We start from the raw sequence: 25,374 nt of genomic DNA, 5'->3' as shown, positions 1-25,374 counted from the left end.
TGTACATAATTAATATGGCTTTGTCACCTTGTTCACCTTATAGTGTATTACGCTACACGTGCACGTGACTCTCTCGTGCACCGTGCACAATTGATCTGAAGTTAATGAATTAAACTGTAATCACCATGTAATGCATTCGGATTAAACATAATCTAGATTTATAGATCTAGATCAGTACAGTACTGTACTTTAATTACATAGAAAATATTTATTATTTTTTATTTGAGTACACCAGGGTCATTCTATTTGAAAGACCCTGACAAATCTAAGCATTTTGCAGATCTCATAAATCTTGAGGTACATATTTTTAGATCTATCTGATTTTTGCACCTTTAGCTTAGCAAAGCGAAACCAATATAATACGGTGTTGTCATAACCAAATATGGCCGTTTAACCCATATTTGGCGGATATCTTTACCATAATTGGAATGTCCTAGATTTTGCGCGCGCAGTGATATTTGCATTATTTTTTTGCTTGCAAAGAATTAAGATCTGTTTTGTATCTTTTGTGACGTGAATTGTTACAGAAGGCGAAAAACAGTGTAATACGATAAACTGTTACACTTTTAATATTTTTATCATTTCTTCTCACCTTGTATTCTCGAGGTAATGCTGTAAACAGGACTATTTCTTGCGCGGATGTACACACAAGGTAGTTACGCGTCTTCGCCCGATTAGGAAGAAGACACAAACACGGATTCTTTGAGAAAATTTACCGAATAAGAATAGTGTTTCAAATGGACTCTTCATCTCCAGATTTAAAGGTTTTATCAGCTCCTCAAATGTACAACATGGATTTATTAAATGGCGGACATCTAGGCAATCAGCCAGCTTTTCCTGGACAGGCTTACGGTGCGGGAAATAAGGGCATCACGTTGGAGCAAGTGGATCCGTCAACATTTGAAGATGATTCCGACGATGACGAATTTGGCACGGGCAAAGGGCTGCGGCCCGGGAAAAAGACGAAAGGACGAGTTAAAATTAAAATGGAATTTATTGAAAATAAACTCCGAAGATATACAACATTTAGTAAACGGAAAACTGGGATAATGAAAAAGGTAGGTCAACCTTGTGGCGTAGTAGCATGACCCATATTTGGGTATGACTACTACGAAATCGTGTATTGATTGTGTATTCGATAAGTTTTGCCCATTCATGACCGTAGAACTTATGATACGCTGGGTTGATGTAAAGTGATTGCAAAAGAAGAAATCTGTATTGGCATTAGAGAAAATGAAAGTAAAATGTCAAATTTTAATGGTTGGTCGGTCTATATTTAAGATTTTAGCTGATAATTTGCTGATATTGCAGTTTCATTATCAATGGAAATGAAAGTAACCTATTTTTAAACATGATTAAGTTACATTGAGTCATGTCTGTGGTTCATTTAAAATCAAACACAAATTTATGAGGTTGGTTAGTTGATTTTAAAAGCACAATAATTTGAATAAAATAGAAAAAGATATTGTCAGGTGAAATTGTCTATCCATAAAAAGACATTATTTCTAACTATAAATGTCCACATGTAATGTGACAATTGAGACCAGTATTTGAAAATGTAATTGTTTGTCATTCAAATGCTATTCATTTACTGATCACAATGTTTCTATTCACATTATTATATAACATTATAATTTGCTTTCATTTTCGTCAGTGATTTTAGAAACACTTCAGACAATGAGCTAAAAATATTAGTTAATTCTGTCATTTCAGGCTTATGAGCTGTCAACACTTACTGGTACTCAAGTCATGCTCTTAGTCGCAAGTGAGACTGGGCATGTGTACACTTTTGCTACCCGTAAACTTCAACCCATGATAACTAGTGAAAGTGGTAAGGCCCTGATTCAGACCTGTCTCAACTCCCCGGACCCACCACCCATAGCCCCAGGGCAGCAACAGGCTGTGGAACAGAGGATGAACCCTGGTGGATTTGAGGAGACCGAGCTCACATATGCTGTAGAGGAAGAAAATGGGAAGGTATGCATCGTATATTTCAATAATTTTAGACCCCTTGCTTTTTGATTAACCACTGGAATTTTTAAACAGAAAGTGAGTAAGCAGTCATAAGGTCCTCTGTTTATTTTAAGTAACAAAAAAAAACCTAACAAGCACAGTCTTTGAGTTGAAATAATGCATGGTGAATAAAAAACAATCTAGAAAAAGTGCTTAAATTTGGATGATCATCTGAAAATAATGATTAAAAATTTTATATTTCATTTAAAATTTTTTTAAATGGATCAGTCTGCAAGTAATGTATGTCAGACTTTCCTTCGCTGAAGACTAGGAAGTGCATGCATGTATTGATATTTACTATATGAACTTAACATGGTTTAGCCTTTTATTTTCTGCTATGATACCATATGAAAATATCTATTTGCCCAGTATATATTATGCTCTTTTACATTACAATTTAAGCTTTTATAATATACACATGTATATTTTGATAACAAAACTAATATAATACAATGATGTCATTGAAAACTTTTTAAGATTTTTCTATTAGATGATAAAACAAGGATTTATTAATTGTAAAACATATTATAATTGTCTCATAAAATTGCCTTATATAATTATTTATCATACATGTACATTTGTTTATTATTTTTCCATATTTATGTTCTAGTGCTTGTTAAGTATATACTACATAAAGTTGCCATAAATAAAAATATAATTCTCATTATCCATAGAAAAAATTGTGAACAATGAAAAAAGCCAGAAAGGCTTATCAGTTATCTGCTTGAGGCATGTCTATAAAACTGACTGCATAAAAGGCATAAACATGTGTGTATGGTAAACAGAAGCTGTAGACAAAGAAGGTCAGGATATCCTGTTTAGTGTTTATTCTATACATGCCAAATGGGATGTAATTACAAACAGATGCTGTTCACAGCAGTATCCCTACATATTTTAGGCTGATGTTGAGCTTAGATGTTAGAATGTAAGTCAGTAATTTAAGATAATATCTTCATGTCCAAATTGAGGAAGATGAAAATGTATTCATACCTAATTTTGGTTTTGAGTGTGAAATGAAAATACTTTGAAGTGATTTTCCTGCTTACATAACAGACTCAGATAAAAGGCCTCTTCCCAATTGAAATTTTCTTTAGAATCATGCAGTTTTCCCAAAAATCTGAACTTAAACCTGCTTTTTTACTTCCCAAATTAGCAATTTTAGCGATATTTTTTTCCCAAAATCAAATGGCTGAGGGCTGAGAAAAATCACTGCTAAGTTGATTAATTCAGGTTTATACACATACCTTATAATTTTAAGTATTTTGTGAAAAGAAGCGAATGAATAGAAAATGTGTGAATTTTCAAATTATCATAAATTTATTTTTTTCATATATTGAATTAAATTTTACTGTTGCAAAAATGATCAAATATAGACTTTCCTTACAAGTTGAAATAATTGAAGTATATTAAAAATAAATGAAAAACATTAATTCTTGAAATTAAATATTATAAAAGTCACTGTGATATTAAAATAAAAGGTGATTTTCAGCCCATATATTCAAATAGATACTTGACCTTAGTTTTACAGAATACATGAACATTATATGGATTCTTTTATATTAAAACATCAATATGTTTCAGAGAGAGGAGGATTTTATTTACTTAATACAAAGACCCTGAAGTCACCACCCCATACCTTTAAAATAATAAATGCATTTAAAATTCATTCTTGAAATAAATGAAGATACATGGTTAAAGTCATCTGAACTATCATTTTAGGCTAGCCACTATGAAGATGACCATTATTTCAACCATGAAAAACACAGGTTATGTTTCCTGATAATTATATTTGGGAAATAAATAAATACAATTTAAAATTTAAGTGCACTTAATGGAAGAAGTAAGGTTCTTAAGATCAGGCTGTGTCAAAATGATTTAAGTGCTCTTTACAGGGTAACTATGGTTTCCCTAGAAAATCTTGCAGAATATTAGGAACAAAACACATTAGCAGTCTTGCTTGCAGAGTTTCTCATTTAGGAAAACTCATCTCTGTGGAATGTATGTTTTTGGCTTTAGATTGTACCTGTCAAAATTTGGCCCTGGGGAGGTGGGACAGGGGGGTCTCAGAGAACAGGGAACAGAATAAGAAATTGTTCATGTAGGTGATTTAAATAGTAGGTAGTTGATACAATAGCTGCTGGTGTAACTGATAGTTAAATTTTAATTATAGAATTTAGGAATAATTTATACCTTATACTACAATAAAATATGTAAATTTGATGTTTTGCTTGAAACCCTATACAAACTTTGTCAGAACCTCATTTTGTTCTTGTTTGTTTAATATGACTGGAGAAATTGTGCATATTTTAAGGAATCTTGTTTGGCTATAGTTAATTGAGAAAATATTGATTAATTTCATCTGATTATTTCATTGACAATATTGTAACTGCCAGTATATAGAAATCTTCCTGCAGTGAAATAATCCAAACATAATTATTAATGATATAAAGGGCCCCAAGCCGAACCTCTTATTTTTGCAATTTTTGTAGGCAGGTAAATTCTGCTAGAGAATTATATCTGGGGGAGGTAGCTGGATCTAAATTTGGCCCACTGCCCTTACCTGGAACTTGATTTCCATCTGTTAACTTCCATTAATTCTGGCAGCAGTGATTCAGTTTTACCCAGCCTACACAGGGCTTATCAGCATTTCACAAAAGCTGTAACAGTGGCTGTTAAAGATAGCATTTATTAGGCTGTTTTTTGTTACAAAATTTTCTGTTTTAAAGTCAGAATTTTTTTTTTACCTTGTTCTCTGAAGGAATTGTGATTTATATGTTAATATTAACAGTTCTGTTTACCTTCAAGTAGAAAATGTTACACTTATTTTAAAGGTTTTTTTCCTTATAATATATTTATAAATAATGTATTTTTGATTTATATAAAGGCTTTTTTTTGTATGCCATATTTTTTTTATTTCTAGAGATTATTTAATTAATTTTATAATTTAGTAATTTATAAAGTCTGCTTAATTTTTGTAAATATGAATTTGAGATGAAAGTTAACAACTTTCTTATAAATTTTAGGGAGATTTTTTTGTTGTTGTTGAATATTTTTTTCATTATATTTCTCTGAAAGCTTATTGTTCAAATGTGGAATTCTATCCATAATTAGATTTATATCATATAAGTGGCAAAAACAGAAATAAAACAAATCTATTATTTATATAAATGCTGTTTTTTTACACCTCAATTTTTCTTCCAAAGTTCCACTTAGCCAAGGCATTTGAGATCTTAAAGATTGGTTCATGCTTTTTCCCAGAATGTGGAATTTTCCATTACAGAAACCTGATGTTTTGCCATATTTTTGGAAGCAGTCTGTATTTGCTGAGAGTAATCAGTCTCACCAGGGGGCGCTTTGTGTGAAATTGCCTCTGAATCTGTCAGATCTTGAAACTGTTTACTGACTGATAAGCCTTTTACATATGGCCTTTATTTGTGTGAGAGAATGATTCGTTTTGGCATTTAATATCTGTGTAACAGCAGCTAAGTGATATGAGTCAGGAGTTTTCCTAAAGTAGAGAGGGCTGTATGCAAATGCAAGAAAAGAAAGGCCGGCTTTATTTTTTTGTTAGGTTAACATGCATCTTTTGTAGATATAAGGTTATAAACTGAGGTTAATAATCCCTGCTCTGCTTTAAGTGATTGTAAAATGGCTGCACTCTGACTCATTCATCCCCACTTCTAAAAATGTCAAAATTGCAGATAATTAAAAAAATATATCAAATTATCAAACACTTTTCTAAATAGTTTTCAACTTTGCATTATATATTCATCATAAATGTATAATTACATAAACTAGCAAAATCCTAATGTGTACTGTTCATAACTCAGGGTAAATTATAATAAAAATTCCCTGATTTTTTTCACCATTTTCTCTAAATTTGGATTTTCACAAGAATCCAGGTCCTGAAAGGATCCTAATTCACATTCAATATGGATAAAACCAATAGCCATGCTAAATAACTCCTAATGAAAGGCAGGTTTAGGATAAATTGTCCAAATATGCTCAACTTATCATACAAAATATACTGATACACTCAACTTATTATTATGATACTATTAAAGGTTGTTTAGTTCAATACTGAATTCTTTTGGAAAGGTCAGAGACATAGATAACATGTTATCTATGTCTCTAGAAAGGTACACAACTGTCAGACCTTTATTAGTATGATATGCAATTGATAGAGAAGCTTTGGACTCTGTAAATGGAAACAAGGCTGTATTGATAGGATTTGATCTGATAATGATTTCTATTATTTTCATTAAGTTTAAATATGAGATTTTCTGAATTGTTCATCATGGTAAATTTGCATTGTATATTCTGTAATTTTAGCCAATTATGATGGATGGGTCTGGAGGTCTTAAGCCAGTGTATACAATGAACAATAGTCCAACAATACAAGAGAATTACAGTCAGTCACCAGTATCACAGGCTGTTGTACAACAGACACAGATTCAGCCACAGACTCAAACATATCAAACCACATCCACAGGTAGGTTCATGTTTTATAAAACCACATCCACAGGCATGTTCATGTTTTATCAAACCACATCCACCAGTATGTTCATGTTTTATCAAACCACATCCACAGGTATGTTCATGTTTTATCAAACCACATCCACAGGCATGTTCATGTTTTATCAAACCACATCCACAGGTATGTTCATGTTTTATCAAACCACATCCACAGGTATGTTCATGTTTTATCAAACCACATCCACAGGCATGTTCATGTTTTATCAAACCACATCCACAGGTATGTTCATGTTTTATCAAACCACATCCACAGGTATGTTCATGTTTTATCAAACCACATCCACAGGCATGTTCATGTTTTATCAAACCACATCCATAGGTATGTTCATGTTTAATCAAACCACATCCACAGGTATGTTCATGTTTTATCAAACCACATCCACAGGTATGTTCATGTTTTATCAAACCACATCCACAGGCATGTTCATGTTTTATCAAACCATATCAACAGATAAGTTCATGTTTTATCAAACCACGTTCACTGGTATTTTCATGTTTTGTTTTATCAAACAACGGCCACAGGTATGTTCATGTTTATCAATCCACATTCAAAGGAAAGTTTATACTAGATCCATGCAGTAAAATCAAACCACATACACAAGTAAGTTTATATTGAAGGCATGGTGTTTTATCAACCACATTCACATGTACATTGTATGTTCATATATTAATACAAATGCTACTTTGTTCAGTTCATGAAATTTGATATTTAGGTTAATCACCATTGGTTCTATCAGGATAAAGTTTAAGAAAAACAATTCATTTTTTTGCAGTTTGATACTGACATCCCTTTAATTTTAAATGGACTGTTCCAAATTCAAAGCCCCTTTTCCATTTTTTTTAAAGCTGGATAAATCCATTACACAAATTGAGCAGGTTAGGGCTTAGTAGACTGGTGGTGCAGTCATAATATAAATTTCAATGATTATTCAATATGATTGCTTTCCAAATAAACATAATTATGAATTTGTCTGCTGCACAAGTTCACCGAATGATAAATAATTCATTGGTAGGCTGTTCAACGTTAATGAATATTTGATATTATCAGATGAATAAGTAAGTCTGTCTAGACTGTAATATTATGATTATTGAAAAATGGAAACAATATTGTGCCTTTGAGTTAAGATCAGTTATGAAATGTTGAAATATATATTAAAAATAATTGTTTCACAGACTTCGTGGGGTTACTTTTATTTCCATTGTGTTAATTAGCACGAAAAAATCGACCTTTTTAAAAGCATTTTCACTGTAAATTGTCATGTTTAATTTATAACTGCCTTATACATAACATTTATACACGTAGGTCATGATTCACTTGTAGATATGTGAAGTTTTGTTTCTAAATTTCATGTGAAGTTTTGTTTCTAAATTTCAGTGCCTATGGCAACAATTGTTCAACAGCCTATTTATCAAACATCGAGCAGCCCACAGCCTAGTACAACGAAATCATCAACACCTGGCAGTATTTCAGTACATCTCCCCGGACTTCCACCAGGATTTATCCTACAGCCTGGTATTTTCTTGTTTTATTTACTTTGTTCATCATATTTGTGCATATAACTAGTATAGTGAATTTGTTTTTGGCCCTGAAATAATGTACAGAGGGGCACCTGAGGTATTCCACTTCAAGTAAAGCTGGACAGTAGCCAAATGACTAATTCTGTGTTCACGCAACTTGATTAAAAAAATGATGATGAACAATACATAGAGTTAAATGGATTTAATTTTAATAAATTCCTCCAATATAGAAATTAAATTTAAAAAAATATATATGGATTCACGTTTACTCTAAAGATCATTATTATTAATTTCTTTTCTTTTTTTCACAGAGAAATATAGGCCATTATGATTCATTTATTATGCCCCCACAGAGTGGGAGCATATAGCGTTGCACTTGTCCGTCCGTCCGTCACGCCGTACGTCCGTCCGTCCGTCTGTCCGTACGTCCCGAAATCTTGTGAACGCAACTCCTCTTAAACAGGATGGCAGATTTTGCTTAAACTTTCAGGGATGAACAACCTTAATATGTAGATGGTAGTAAAGGAAGCAATTTTCGCTGCGACCAAATTTAACAGAATTATGGCCCTTTGTTGATTTTTTCACTATATACTATGTAGAAATTTTGTGAACGCAACTCCTCTTAAACCAGATGGCAGATTTTGCTTAAACTTCCAGGGATGAACAACCTTAATGTGTAGATGGTAGTAAAGGAAGGAATTTTTGCTGCGACCAAATTTAACAGAATTATGGCCCTTTGTTGATTTTTTCACTATATACCATATAGAAATTTTGTGAACGCAACTCCTCTTAAACCGGATGGTAGATTTTGCTTAAACTTCCAGGGATGAACAACCTTAATGTGTAGATGGTAGTAAAGGAAGGAATTTTCGCTGCGACCAAATTTAACAGAATTATGGCCCTTTGTTGATTTTTTCACTATATACCATATGTGTGTTGTCAGTGGGGGCATCTGTGTCCTTTGGACACAGTTCTAGTTTTCTTCTTTATTCACAGAAAAGAATGCCTATTCTAGATAACATCATAATTAATATTGGAAACAAATTAAAAGTTGTTCAGATCTGCACCTTGTTTCATTTTGACATTAAGCAAGTAAAATCTAATCATCAATGTCCTTGAAAAGAAATTTTGATTTGTAGACGAACAAGAGGTTAGGGTAATTGTTTTAAGTTATTTGTCTTCAGGAGAAGGTTACTGTAAGAAACTAAAAAAAAAACCCATTCATTTCATCATAATATGTATTCCTATCAGCAATTAATAATTTGGATGATGAAATGTTTTGAAGACTGTTAATTTTATTGCGTTATATTATCAATATATTTGAAGTAAATAGAATCATTTGGGAAAAAAAAAAATTTGGAATCTGAGACATAAGCTTTTGAAATATGAAAATTGAATACCAATATCCCATTTAGAATGTTTCTTATTTTAAAACGTTAACCTGTATGTTATTCAATAAATGTAAATATTAAGGTCATTTTATTATTAACATGTATATAATGTTAGAATTGTTTCTTTGGTAACTGTAGGAACACAGTTTGTGATACCAGGACAGCAGGGAACATCAGTCGCAACATCACAACAACAGGTCCAACAACAGCATGTTTACAGAATAGCCACAAATGCACAAGGTATTATACCATTTTTCCATAGTTACTAGATAGTAGATTTACAGGGATCGCGCTGGCAGGAGCCGATGAACAAATTGGCTTCAAAATTATTAAATTGGCTCAAGAAAATCACGATTGGCTCAATAATCATTATATTGCTCTGTTGTGCAATGTTTTTGTACCTACCAGTTTTATTTACATGTATTTTAAGATTTATTGATACTGAATCGTGAAGTTTTCCTTTCCATTCCAGCCGCCATGTGCACAATTGTTTAACATTCCGTTTCATAATGTATTATATATCAAACGGCTCGCAGAACGATTTTGATGTTTTGCAGAATGAAATATGATAAAACCTTGGTAGGAAGATTTTTGTTCTTACATAAAAGTCCTTTATATTATTACATAATTCTTACATGATGTCCAAAAACTGGTTCAGTTTGTCATAGAGGTGGAATAAAAAAAGTTGTATTGGGAATTCTTTTTTATTTTTTGGTTATTTAAATATCATATCTATAAATAGAAATGTTCAAAATATATTACAATCTTTATTTTGTTACAAAGAATTCTTTGTTGTCTTTAGTTTGTGGTTGATATTAATGTCTATTCTTGAAGACGTCTTTGTTCGCTGTTTTTTAAGAATAAGATTCTGGTATTTATATTTCATTATTTAAGTGTATTGTATATTAAGTTTGTTGGTGAAGTGGATGGGGGAGTTATTCCTCCAACTCCACTATTTTAATTATTTCAGAAGCCACAATACAAGATATAAATGTTCCTTGATTAAAAATGAAAATGTATTTCCGTGATATTTTATATAATTACAGAAAAGTAACTTGCAAATAATGGAATGGAAACAGTTTTACTATATCAGGATTATTGTTTTTTTAACAAAATGTTAAAATTTCCATATAAGGCATTGCAGTAGAAAATTCTGTAAAAGTCATTAGTGTAAAATAGAGACACCTTTGGGGAAAAATGCTAGTAATTTAAAGTTCAAATGTTAACAATACCGTGAAAAAAAATGTCTGGGGAATAAATGTTACATAAATACATTTTTACTGTCTTAATATTTTTAATGGTTTATATAAGATATCTAAAGTTAGCAGACAGTAATTTTGAAATGCAATTCCTTTTATGAAATACTGCTGTTTATAGTGAGGTGGGTGGTAGTGGTAGTGGTATTTAGATATTTTGTGGAGAGTTGAATTCTGGTAAAATGATCAAGTTACAAGAGAGGGAAAGAATGAGAGTTTATGATTAATCTAGTCTGTACAGTAGTTTTTATATGGATTGTCTTGACATTGAGCAATATTGGTGTCATTTAGCAATAAATATAAAAGTTTTTTAAGTATTTCTTTTTAGATATTATTCGTATAATAACAACTGTTACAGATTTACCTTGATGTAAAATAAGAATTGACCATTGTCAAATAAAGGACTGTTGATATAGAATAATAATTGTCAATTAAAGGTCTGTTTAAGACAAATAATGAGTTCAATTTTAGTTGCTATCACACCAGTAGAGTTTATGGACATAAATATTTGCTTGTGTCACTCTTGGCTTGTAAAGTCTGTTCAACTTTTCTTTCTTTTACTCAAAATGGAGTTCCACATTTCCTTATATATAACCATTTATCAAAGGGGCACTTTTTTTTTTATACTTCTCAGAAGTGTGTTCCATATTCCCTTCTATTAATTAAGAGTATTCCATATTTCCTTATATTGGTCAAAAGGGTGTTCCATGTTTCAGAAATTACTCAAAGGGCATTCCAAATCAAATCTCCTGATCTTAGTTTCAAGGGCATTTCATATTTCCTTATATTACACAAAATGACATTACACATACTGGCAAGTCAGGAAAAATTCATTTTTGGTTGTGGTGCTTAAAATTTGAAATGGCACATACAACTGATATGGGCAATATGGAACCTGAAGCAAGTCTATAATACACATTCTGCAGGGTAAAGGTTAAAGGTTATTCCTCCTGATATGTTGTAGGGACACAAGTGTTACAGACAGAAAATGGACAGAGATTACAAACAAATGGTACAAGTACAGCGGGGGCTACCACTGTGAATGTTCTTAATACAGGTATCGTACTGGTGTTACTTATATTAATTATATCAACAGAGTATTTTTGTTTAGTCCTTGAACTATCTGTAAGGGTAATTGAAAAAAATATATATATTTAGGATGCAGGACGATATAATAATAGAATAATATAATATAGATAATGCCAGATATTATAACGACCTGATCATCTGGATATGAAGTCATGTTATTCTTTTTATTGCAGCTACTCAGCAGGCTGCCCCAGCCCTTACACCAAGTGTGTTTATGTACCATACACCACAGGGCATAGTGTATGCCCCAGCCCCGTCATCCATACAAGATAAAACCATCTTCAACTTTCAACAGCCGGCCACTGCATTGTCAGATACTGGTAAAATTGTCTTCTTTTCTTTCTTTTTTAGGTCACCTGTCTCAAAGTGACAGGGTGAGCTTTTGTGATCGCTTTTGGTCCGGCGTCCGTCCGTAAACTTTTACTTTAAATGACATCTCCTCATAAACCACTAAGCCAATTTCGTCCAAACTTCAAAGGAATTGCCTTTGGTGGTCACCTTTAAAACTTGTTCAAAGAATTTAATTCCATGCAGAACTCTGATTGCCATGGCAACCAAAAGAAAAAACTTAAAAAATCTTCTTTTAAAAAACCCTAAGAGCTAGAGCTTAGATATTTTGGCATGAAACATCTTCTAATAAGTGTCTACCAAGTTTGTTCAAATAAAAGCCCTGGGGTCAAAATTGGCCCCGCCCCAGGGGGTCTTTGATTTTCCCTATATGCATATAGTAAAAACTTAAAAAATCTTCTTTTAAAGAACCCAAAGAGCTAGAGCTAAGATATTTAGCATGAAACATCTTCTAATGAGTGTCTACCAAGTTTGTTCAAATAAAAGCCCTGGGGTCAAAATTGGCCTCGCCCCAGGGGGTCATTGATTTTCCCTATATGCATATAAATCTTCTTTAAAAGAACTCAAAGAGCTAGAGCTAAGATCTTTAGCATGAAACATGTTCTTATGGGTGTCTACCAAGTTTGTTCAAATAAAAGCCCTGGGGTCAAAATTGGCCCCGCCCTGGGGGTCATTGATTTTCCTTATATGTGTATAGCAAAAACTTAAAAAATCTTCTTTGAAAAAACCCAAATAGCTAGAGCTTAGATATTAAGCATGAAATATCTTCTAGTGAGTGTCTACCAAGTTTGTTCAAATAAAAGCCCTGGGGTCAAAATTGGCCCGCCCCAGGGGGTCTTTGATTTTCCCTATATGCATATAGTAAAAACTTAAAAAATCTTCTTTTAAAGAACCCAAAGAGCTAGAGCTAAGATATTTAGCATGAAACATCTTCTAATGAGTGTCTACCAAGTTTGTTCAAATAAAAGCCCAAGGGTCAAAATTGGCCCCGCCCCAGGGGGTCATTGATTTTCACTATAGGCATATAGTAAAAACTTAAAAAATCTACTTTTAAAGAACTCAAAGAGCTAGAGCTAAGATATTTAGCATGAAACATGTTCTAATGGGTGTCTACCAAGTTTGTTCAAATAAAAGCCCTTGGGTCAAAATTGGCCCCGCCCCAGGGGTCATTGATTTTCCTTATATGTGTAAAGCAAAAACTTAAAAATCTTCTTTGAAAAAACCCAAATAGCTAGAGTTTAGATATTAAGCATGAAACATCTTCTAGTAAGTGTCTACAAAGTTTGTTAAAATAAAAGCCCTGGGGTCAAAACTGGCCCGCCCTAGGGGTGTCATTGATTTTAACTATAAGTGTATAGTAAAAACTTAAAAAAAATTCTTTTAAAAAACCCAATGAGCTAGAGCTTAGATGTTTAGCATGAAAAATCCTCTTATTGGTGTCTACCAAGTTTGTTCAAATAAAAGCCCTTGGATTAAAATTGGCCCTGCCGGGGGAGGGGGGGAGGTAGGGGGTAGGTCGTTGTTTTTCATTATGTGTGTAGTAAAAACTTAACATCGTGAAACATCTTCTAATGGGTGTCTTCCAAGTTTGTTCAAATAAAAGTCCTGGGGTTTAAACTGGCCCCGCTCCGGGGGCCTATATACAGGTGAGCGACCTCAGGGCCATCATGGCCCTCTTGTTTCACAGTGTCACTTCTAAGTCTTTAGTTTTTAGTCTGATAATGAAAGAAAATAAGAATTTAATGAGAAAAAAAAAAGAAAGAAAGAAAAAAAAAAATCATAATTCTCAAAGAGTCAAATTGAAAAGAACCGATATGAGCCAGTTCATGGCATTTGTAGCAAATCTCAATTTATGGAAGGAAGGATTACTTTTATTATTTTGTTCCATCTGCAGATGTTTGAGAAACAAGACATTTCTCTCCCAGATTTTGTTTGTAAGACTAGCTGATGATGAATGTCCTATTAATTTGATATTCACTTTCCCTTGATACATAGCTTTTTGTGCTAGATTGTTGAAATATTAGCTACAAATGTATATTGGATTTTCCCAGTTGTAAATTAGAAATTAAGAAATTAAGTCTGTTGAACTTTTAAGGGATTTCAGTGATGAAATACAAACAATGGACAACCAACAGTATAGAGTCTGGTCAGACTGCACAGAAGTGCAGACTGGCCTGGCTCTATAACTGGTGGCAAATGCTGATCACCCTTGGTTCAAGCAGGTTAAAGGTTAATGATGTTTTCATTGTTGATATATACCAATCATTTATTACCAGGTCAGTCAGCAGCTGGGCAGGTACAACAACAAACACAAGGACAACAACAACAACAGATTATCACCATCCCCATGCCTGTCTCATTAGCTGGATCTCCTCAAGTAAGTCCCGGTCTTAAAATAATATCTTTAAGTGATGTAAATTTGTTCCCTTTCAGGGCTCACACTGGCTCAAATAAAATAATAGCCAATAATTTTAACTTTAAAAAATAATAGCCAAAAGTTCAGCGGACTATTCACGAATTAGCGATTAACAACATAAGCAGTTGATTAAATAAACATTACATTTATATCTTTTAGTTTTATAAGGATTCTCAAATAAACTGATACATTTGTGTATATTGATAACTACCTGTTTTTAAATAGAACCACAACTTTAATTGTTATTTTAGAACAGAATAAAAACGTTATAATTAGTATAATTACTGTATAACAATAATATTAAAGATTCATTATAACTTTACATAATGCTGTTATCAGACAACTTTTTTTGTTTGTTCTAATCAAATTTTGTCAGCTATTACCACTGTCAATTTCCACATTTCACACAGAACTGGAGTAGATCTAGGTCATATTATTAGCCTATAGAAATAATACAAGTTTTCAAACTCATTCACAGAATGCAGCCTTTTTTCTGAATAATTTACTGAAAAATATCATCATCACCAATGTAATACAAATTCTGCCATAGTAGTAAAGATTTTTAAAGAGAACATAGCTTATTTCACCTTTAAATAAATATCAAAATTATCGGTGTCGCGAAAATATGTGACAATCGGATTTTTCCTGTTTTCTGAAGAAATATTCACAATTTTGGTTGTTGTGCAAAAAGTTGTTTGGAATTCAATACTTTTTAAATGTTTTACCATTGTTTTCCACTGGCGATTTAGTCAAGTAGCTTAAAACAAAAAAAATTTAAAATTTGCAATTCACGGTAAATTTTGGGTAAGTCAATATCCAGTTTATCAATTTTAAAACGATTTTTGTGGCTAATTTACGGATATTTGATGGCTATTATAAATGCTGGACAATATCTTCAAAGTACTTATACAATTATACATCTCGCATGTATTTTATCACCTCGGGCAATATAGTTAGCAGCACGTGACCGGTAAAAAGTTGACACTCAATTAAATGCACCCCGCTGGTGTTAATTGGGTCTACTGCATTCATTATCGATTTTTACACCTTATATAAACACTGTTGGAAGTAAAAAATAATCGCCAGATTTTGTAGCCAAAATGCAAAAATAATCGCCAATCTTATAAAATAATCGCAAATGGCGACTATGGCGACCGACAGCGTGAGCCCTGCCTTTATGTCAACTTAAGTTGTTCCCCTTTATGTTAACTAAAGTTGTTCCCCTTTATGTCAACTAAAGTTGTTCCCTTTATGTCAACTCAAGTTGTTCCCCTTTATGTCAACTGAAGTTCTTTCCCTTTATGTCAACTAAAAATCTTCCCCTTGAAACCCATCAGTTGCTTCAAAGTACATTTGATTTATTCCAGTGATGTATTAAACAGCTTTTAAACTGTGAAAATTTATAAGTTGTCTTCTGTTTGAATGGTGTAGTTATGTGTTGATTGAATAGTTATGTGTTGCATTGAATAGTGTAGAAATCACTGCATTTAGTTTGATTTCTGTCTAGGTGGGTATTATTTATCCATGGGACAAAACTATTTGGCAAGTTTATAGCCAGTGAATAGATATCTTATGTCTAGGGCACTGTTTGACACATTTTGTTGCAGCAAAGTTATAGTAATATGACTCTGATGACAATATGATAAAAGCTTAAAATAAATATTTCTGATCTGTCTCTATATGTTATAAAGTAAAAAAGTCTCTTTTTTGTTACCTGTCAGTTTTGCTAATGAGAATATATGATGGATACATGATATATTGGTAAAATATTTTATTTTTCATAATTTTAGGTGTTACAGTTGGCAACAACAGACTCCACACAGTTGTCGGACCTATCACAACCTAGTGCTGCTAAAAAGTCGAGAAAGACTTGAAACCCAGTATTATATTGGCCTTCTTTTGTGCTTAAATGGTGCTCAATTCCACTAATTGTTCATAGTGACAATGTTTGCATGTCGAGGCTTTTTGTTCTGTACAGTGCTGTAACAATGCTGTGACGTAAATATTGGCGTCTTGTCACTGTGGTTATAAATAGCATCGTATTTGTGAGGCGTGATGTTACGTGGTGTTGTCTTTTTCGTTATGCTATATACATGTATATCAGTTTAAGTGGTATCAGTGTAATATTTGATGGGGCCTCGATATGGTTTACTCTAAACTGTGAACACATGATTTTATATGTATATGAGTATATATTGAAGTTTTCACACTTGAATTTGGAGTTTTATATTGAATGCTCTAATATGTGAACACATGACTTTGGAGTTATGCATGGAATGCTCTCAAATGTGAACACATGATTTTGGAGATATGTATAGAATGCATTCTACTGTGACCACATGATTTTGGAGTTATGTATAGAATATTCTAAAATGTGAACACATGAATTTGGAGATATGTATAGAATGCATTTTACTGTGAACACATGATTTTGTAGTTATGTATAGAACACATGAATATTGCTACATATTACAAGAGTAAATGAAAGTGATAACTGATATACCATCTATATAGGAGAGCAGACTTTTTTCTCAATAGCTAGAATTGGTATGTTCTGGAAAAAAAAGACAAGGCAAGAGCTTCCCTTTAACTTCTACTGCATGGTATTACATGCCATAGTGAAGTAAGGTGCAAGGGGCTATCTATAGTTGGTTATATATAAGCTTAAAGACAGTAATGAAATATGTTTATACAAAAAAAGCTCCTCTGAATTATGTTACAAAAAATTGTTTGAATCCGTCCAATTATGTATGTTTTGTTAAAATCATGTTGAAAACGAAGAGCTGCAGGATGTTTTGTTCCACATTATGTTGTAGAAACAATATGTTATTAAGAATTACATCTGTTGTTAAAACAAACGTCAAATCTTGTTCATGTTATACGTAAGATATTTCATGTTATAGTACAAATAGAAACAAGATATCTTGTTTAAAGTATTGGTTAAAGACAGCGATATTTAAAAGTAAAGGCAGTTATGTGTTTATTTATATTTCAACGAAATAATGTAAATGTTTGCATATTTGTTTTGTAGATGTGAGACTACTGAAATTGTTGTACAGTAGTTAACAGTCTTTATATGTTTACATTTTACTGTTGTCTATAGAAATTATTATAGTCAGGAGAAAGGGACCCCTTTTATTATTACATGTACATTTTTTTTTCATGATTTTTTTTTTTTTTGTCAGTTTAGATAATTAGATTATTTCATTATATCACAAGGAAACTCCTAAAGGATATAGTGAGCATTATAAAGGGTAAAACATTTCAAGACATCTTATTTTAGTCTAAATTCATATTTTTCAGTCAGAATTTAATGATGTTAAATCATAGAACATTCACATTTAAACTGTCTAAGACTTTATTATTTATTTTTCAACAATTTTAGTTCCTTAACTTTAGATACCAATCATCAGCCATCAACTTAAAGTTTGAAATAGAAATTTATATATTGTTGACTCAAGTTGTTTGCGGTATTTATTTGCGTTGTTTTGTAAATAAATCATGGATATAGGAAGACTTGTAAGTCGGGTCAGATGTCTGGCCTGAGACAAGTGACCGAAATAATTGAGCCGCGTCACGACAAAACCAACATAGTGGGTTTGCGACCAGCATGGATCCAGACCAGCCTGCGCATCCGCGCAGTCTGATCAGGATCCATGCTCCTATAACAAGTAGATAAACTGATAGCGAACAGCATGGATCCTGATCAGACTGCGCGGATGCGCAGGCTGGTCTGGATCCATGCTGGTCGCAAACCCATTATGTTGGTTTTGTCGTGACGAGGCTCATATGTTTGGTAGAAAATGACTGAACATGTACAGTAATTCATTTATTGCATTGTTTATGTGTGCTGTAACTAGCATACTGACTTGTAGATGAAAATCATTTAGAAAAAAATGGTATTTAATATCAGAAGATGAGAGAAAATAAATCAATTTTGTACTATCATTGTTCATAATGGTGTAAGATGATGGCCTTTTATAAAAAGTTCTCTTTTGGGTGGTCTTTGTTCTGAGGGTGTTTTATTATACAAGTTTAGCTGTAGTTCTGTTTGTTATGATTGCCTGTAAAACATACTCCAAGTGCCAATATGACCAGTATTGTATATATTGTGTCAAGTTGTTAAATGTCTTTCTTTTTCTTGTTTTATCTTTTCATGTATCATTATATAAATATAATGTTATTTTAAGCGATTTTTTTATACCTGTTGTTATAATGTGACATAATACTACTTTTTTGATTGTATAAACTATTATTTTTTGTGACCATATTTGTGGAATATGAGATTTATAATATGTTCTTCTTAATAAATTGGGCAAAAAAAAAATGAATTTAAGTTTAAGACATACAATGTTGTATTTTCATTGATGATTGATTGATATGTTAATTTTTCTCTGATTTTAGTGTGCTTTGTTAGGTACTAATGCTCATATTAGCAGTTCAATTTATTTAGAATGAAAATAAGAGAACACTTTAGCTCTGTAAAAACTATATTTAGAAGTTTATCTCAACTTTAACAAGATGCAAAATTGTATTATTCAAGAATATCATACATTAGGGTCAAAGGTTTAAAACTGTCAAGTATTTTGCAGGGGTCAAGTGTTTAGATAAATTCAGAGACTACAGGGGGGAGGGGGGAGTCAATTTTGTTCTTGTATTTAAATTGTCTCTGTTAAAATTATAGTAGTGTGCGTATAATTTAATTGTGCCATAGAGCTGTCATGACAAGATGAACTAAGCTCAAGTTATTTTATTGAAAAATGATCTACATTGTGTAAATCTACATGTTAAGACTACATTGTGTAAATCTACATTGTAAAAAAGATCTCATGATGTGCTATATTTATCAGTTCTAGACTTTGTTGTGCATATTAAAGTAAATGTTGCTCTTAATTTTCTTTTCTTTTGCTGATAGTTGTCACTGACTTGTTAGCTATTTATTAATTATTATGTTCAAAATTTGGTGTGCTGATACCTTTTGTAGACCTCTACCACTGATAAAGAGCCCTTACCATTACATTTGTCTCTGCCCCTGACATTGATCTCTGTCACAGACATAGGCCTCTGCCTCTGTCACAGACATAGACCTCGATCTCTGCACTTGACATTGACCCTTACCCATGTCATAGATCTCTGCCTGTGACATACCCCTTAAACCTCAACATGATTTAAACCTCTACCCAATGCAGATCTCTGCACTTGATATTGACCCTTACACCTGACATACCCTTGCAGGACATAGACCTCTTGCCCTGACATTGATCTATGCCTCTGAATAGGTTTCAAGTTGATTGGGTCAAGGTTATTTATTCTATAAATTGTTTTTCCTACTTTGTGAAAAAGACATCGGGGATTATCCAACAGTGTTGCTAATATTCTTGTTTTGTTTAAGGTGACCTTAACCCTCAAAGTTAGATATTACGTACAGTTTTATATATGGAATTTTACATTCACATTTGGTGATCTATATGAAGATCAAGTGACCCACTTTCTCAATATTTATGTTTCAATCTACAACTTTGGTTCATTATACATTGTACAGCAGTATGCACTTATTGCATTTTAGTGTGTGTGATACCAGAGCTCAACCTTGGATGACTATAAATGTGATTTATTAACATACTTCAACATTGAACAATTCATGACCTTTTCAAGCAAAGTATTTCGAGTGAGCCTTCTAAGGCTGTCGTAGTTCTTTTGTTTTTCAATGCGAGTCTGAATGAAATTTATCTATGTATTTTTCAAACCCGTACTATCTCAATTCCTGATTTGTTTATTGTATGGTTAACTTGTGTTTGAAAAGATATGTGTTGTCAAAAAATTTTTGAGCATTCACATAACAATTTTGATATGCCTGTCTCTGCTCTGATTGTATTTTATATAACGGTTATTTTAAACTGTTCGGATGAGAAAAAATTTAGTTTTTGTTCATATTTAAACATTTTTGAAGACATTGTCAGCTTATTTTCGTCTCATTTATTCCTGTTAACAAAACTGCATTGACTCAGGCTTTGAAACATCAAAATATTTTGTTTTGAAGTACTTGTGTAAAGCTTAATTTATTATCTATTAAACAAAATTTAGTATTAGGTACAATCTTATGTGTAAGCTCTTGTAAACATGTGTCTTCCAGAATTAGTATTAAATTTTAAAAGGCATAATATCATTGCTTATATTAATAGTTTGATGAATTGGATAATATTATGTACTCAGTCTCTTGCATTGTGAAGAAAATCAAAATTGACAAATAATGTTTAAAAACTTGTTAAAATTATTAATAAATATGACATTAATGAACTGTTTCAAGTTTGTTACACCAGTGCAATTTCTACTGTTTTTAAGTGTATATGTTTTTAAATATACTTGTTAATGTTTTACATTAAAGTGCCTCTTTAAACTAAAATTTGATTTTGAAAGAAATTTTTGTAATTTTTAAAACTGCTTTAAAGCTCACCCCACCAGAAATTGATTAAAAACTTGTCTGAGAGAAACTATATTAAGAAGACATCTGTGATTTGTTATAGTTGATGAAATTTTGTATGTTTTAGACTAACCAGAACAACTTTATACCTTTCTGACAATTCTGTGAGAAAAGGTCATTTATTCATATCCCACTGATTTATTATTATGTTTGATTTTTAGAATTGAATTTTCCTGTACTTACTTTGAGGTAATTGTATTGATATTGAAATAAATATTTTACTAATTTTAAATTGTTGCCTTTTGTTTAAAAAAATCTTAAATATTTAATCTTATATCAAATCAAATGTTTAAAAGCATTTTGAGGAAATATGAATTTATACATTTTTGTTTCTTTTGGGGCTTTTTTGTTGGTTATTTTTCTATTTAAATAAAGGGAAGCAACTCAATAAGATTTATTTATAATATTAGATTGTCGCCCTTGTTATCTGTTGCTGGTTGTTACACAATATACTTTAAAAATACATGTATAGGGAAAATACATCACATCAAAAGCAACATTTATATACTGGCATTATGTAAATAATGAAAATGTATTTGATGATACTGATTTTAACCCTTTACCTGTTGAAATTGTTTAATTGATTTGCCCAGCTTTGAATGATATATTCAATCCATTTAAAGTTTTAGGGATTTAAACATAAAAAGTATTGAAAAATAAGCTGCCAACAAATATAGAGTTATGTCAAACTGCACTGATGTTAAAGCTGACATGGCTCTATGCAGTTGGCAAAGGCTCCAGCAGGTGAAGGGTAAAGATATTGCTATTTTTGTATGCATGACTTTTCAAGGACTAATAAAAATTAAAGAATCAAGATGTTTTGTTGTTATTTTGAAACAGGGTTAAAAAGATAGCATATGGGTATTAAAGGTAACTGCATAAATAGAGGTGAGCTTTTGTTAAGGTAATGTGTCTGTGTCAGTGTCCGTTATCCACAGCCTGTTTAAAAGAATATTTCCTCAATCATAAGGTTGATTTTGACTTAAATTCAAAGGATGTGACCCTCTACAAAAGTTATATAAACTGTTCACCAGTCGAGTGCGTAAATAGGCCATAAGAGCTGAAATAGACAGTATCAGACACATGGGAGGCCTACAGGCAATAGTCCTAAATCAATTCAACATATTTTCATACACTTAAGTCAGAGCTAACCACGTAATTCCTGCAGCTCACTGTCAGCTGGATAAAAGGTCAGGAGAGGAACTAATGGGTTTTGCCTTAGCCAGCATGGGTTTTGTTTGTTTGTTATTCTACGCCTATTTTCAACAGTATTTCAGTCATATAGGTGGGTAGTTTCCTAACCATCGTTCCTGGAGTGTTACACCAGTACAAGACTACCTTCCTCTGTGCTAAACTACCAAAGCATCTCCCGGGGATTGAACCCACGCCAGAGAGGGAACTGGATTAGAAGTTATCGACTCAAATCCCTCGACCACAGAGGTGGTCGCCAGCATGGGTATTTCTGACATACTTTTGCTGCTCAAAGAACAAAGCTAGTGTTTGTTTTCCATTGCTATGCTGGAAACTGATTTATTCATCAACTTAAGCATTTGAGTGAATCAGATTGATCGATTTAGAAATGTTTTACCCTCAAATTTGGGAGGTTTTGTCAACCCCATACTTTGATCTACCAAACATTTCCTGCAACTTAGGACTATATTAAAGGTGTCAATATTTATCCATGTTTGTATTGCCTTACCAGAATATCAAATCGATCAATACAGAAATGATTTCACTTTTAAATTTAGGAGGTAAAATCTTAAACCTGCTGGTCATTTTCTGCTGGGTCACTATCACTTACTTGTCTGTTGGAGCAAATCTTAATCGATTGTTACAAAAACAACATTTTTTGCTGTGTCAGATTTTAATTGAATGATTTTTATGTGCCAACAAGGTGCCAGAATTCAACTACAATGTAACCACCTCAATATCCTCTTTACATCAGAATCAAAGCTTTCAAATTCTTGGCAACAACAAATTGTTGCCTTTACTCAAGAAAGATTGGATTGTATTTCAGTAATTGAAAGGAATCAGATTGATCGATTCAGAAATAATTTTTCTCACAAATTTGGGACGTTTATCAATCCAATACTTACCAGATATTTTCTTTTGCGACAACTTGATTTTTTTATTTTGTTCTGAAAAGGTGTTTTCTTTACAAAATGAAGTATTGCAGTGAATCAAAATGAATCAATTCAAAAATGATTTTATGGCCAGTTTCATGTTTTGTTATTGCAAGCCCAAGTGACATTGACCTTTTGACCTTGAAATGGGTTTGGTAGGTAAAACACAGCAAGATGGGTCAGCATACAAAATTCAAGTTCGTTGGTCAATGCTACGCCTTAATGGCTAGTTAAATGTTTTGCTATTACAATTGCCAATGACCTAAAATTGATTGTGGCAGGTAGAGTTCATTAATGTTAACCAACGCCAATGGATGGGTCACGACAAAAGCTCTCCTTTTTCTTTTAGAATTGGCCTTTAAACCTTTTCCCTTATAAAGAGGTGTTTTGACGGCTTTTTGTCCCCCCCCCCCCCCCACCCACCCCCCACTTTTGAGGCCTCAAACAGAGAAAAAATGCCCTATTTAGGCCCCAAACACTTCCTCGTTGAGAAATGTTGTAAAAAAAGTGACCACTTTTTCGGCACGGCCCCCCATCAAAATGATACATCAAGAGGTTGCCAGAAGGGGGATGTGACCCCTTCTGTTTGGGGGGTTTGAAGGGGGTGGTATTCCCCCTCATCGCCAAAAATTTTTTGGACATGTGACAGGCTAAAAATGGCCTCAGGTTGATCTTAAGGTGACGTGTAACCAACGCTGAAAAGCCTTTTACTCTATCTCATTGCATTGAGAAGTTGCATGACTTTGAAATCAGTTTTGATGGAAAAAAACAATGCAACATAGTGATTTTTCGCAATTTTGAGATGTCCCCCCGTTGCCATGGTAACAGGAAATTTACCATTGAGCATGCTGTTACAGAGGCTATGGTGTAGTCAACATATGTGCCAAGTTTCATCAGTGTTGAAGTATTTTTCATAGTTTTATAGCAGTTGGAACTTGTTACAGGAGGCTTTTCAATCAAAACGGCCATTTTTCACAATATGCTCATGGGGTAAAAGGTTAAACGGTCTGAGCCATTAATGATCTTTGTAATGTCGCAAATATCCTGTTTCTTGATCGAAATATATTAATATCTAACTCATTTCAATGAAATCTTACAGAATGTAGGTCTTTTTTTTCTTGATGTAATGGCCAAATTTGAGTTAAGACAAATTAACGACCTCTGTGACCTTGACCTTTAGACTTGAATATGAATGTGACGTGTATAGCTTAACAAGGTGCGTTTGCATACATATTGTAAAGTTCATCAGTCAATGAACTTTGTTTAATTAGCCTGTTTCATGCTTTGTTCTAACAGTGCCCTATGACATTTACCTTTGACCTGAAAATAGGTGTGGCATCATTGGTTAATGCATGCATGCTTTAATGACCAGTTCTTAGTTTTGATGAAAGAGTACCTAAGAATGCTACAGACAAAGTTTGCTGATCATCCATCAATTAGTTCTGTAGAAATAGACGTTTTAAGGTATTTCTATTTTTAGCTCTAGAGGCCCCTAAAAGGGGCCAATCAAATTAATATGAGCAAACTTGATAAAAGACTACCCAAGAATGCTACAGACAAAGTTTTGCGATCATCCATCAATTAGTTCTGTAGAAGAAGATGGCTAAAGTTTTTTTTCTATTTTTAGCTCTAGAGATCCCTAAAAGGGACCAATCAAATTAATATGAGCAAACTTGATAAAAGACTACCTAAGAATGCTACAGACAAAGTTTGGTGATCATCCATCAATTACGGTAGTTCTGTAGAAATAGACGTTTAAAGGTATATTTATTTTCAGCTTTAGCAGCCCCTAAAAGGATCCTACAGACCAAATTTGAAGTAAATCTGCCAAGCATTTTCAGAGAAGAAGACGATTGTTGACACATGACGACGGACGTCGTAGCATCCCCCTTTGATACTAATAGCTCACCATGAACCTTCGGTTCTGGTGAGCTAAAAATCAAATGCCCAGAAAGGAGTACACACAATTATTATGTAATACATTACTTTATTTTCATTTATTAAAATGTACTTTTGTTTACAAAAAGGTGTATTCAAACATGCTTAACAACTATGACATATTAATTACAGGTACATATAGCATAGAACATGGGATTCTACAATGAAACAGTACATGTGAGATATGAAAAAATGAACAGGGGAGATAATCCACTGTAGATGAGAAGTTGTTCATTGAAAATTTCAATGAATAGTGTCTGTAAAA

General features: G+C 32.7%; 1 protein-coding gene across 1 annotated transcript; it reads left to right on the top strand.

Moving 5' to 3' along the window:
- Positions 1 to 497: 497 nt before the first annotated feature.
- LOC132720921 (serum response factor-like) lies at positions 498 to 21,862 on the top strand. The gene is made up of 9 exons (XM_060705164.1): positions 498 to 1,058; positions 1,714 to 1,977; positions 6,346 to 6,505; positions 7,925 to 8,062; positions 9,597 to 9,698; positions 11,679 to 11,771; positions 11,977 to 12,123; positions 14,428 to 14,528; positions 16,358 to 21,862. The coding sequence occupies exons 1-9, from the start codon at positions 738 to 740 to the stop codon at positions 16,439 to 16,441; spliced, it is 1,410 nt and encodes a 469-aa protein (XP_060561147.1). The 5' UTR covers positions 498 to 737; the 3' UTR covers positions 16,442 to 21,862.
- Positions 21,863 to 25,374: the final 3,512 nt, after the last annotated feature.

The sequence above is a fragment of the Ruditapes philippinarum genome, unplaced genomic scaffold, assembly GCF_026571515.1.
Source record: "Ruditapes philippinarum isolate M1 unplaced genomic scaffold, ASM2657151v2 ctg715_1_1_1_1, whole genome shotgun sequence".
NCBI classification, from domain to species: domain Eukaryota; kingdom Metazoa; phylum Mollusca; class Bivalvia; order Venerida; family Veneridae; genus Ruditapes; species Ruditapes philippinarum.
The sequence above is the reverse complement of the archived record's forward strand: the minus strand, read 5'-3'. Positions and strand labels throughout refer to the sequence as shown.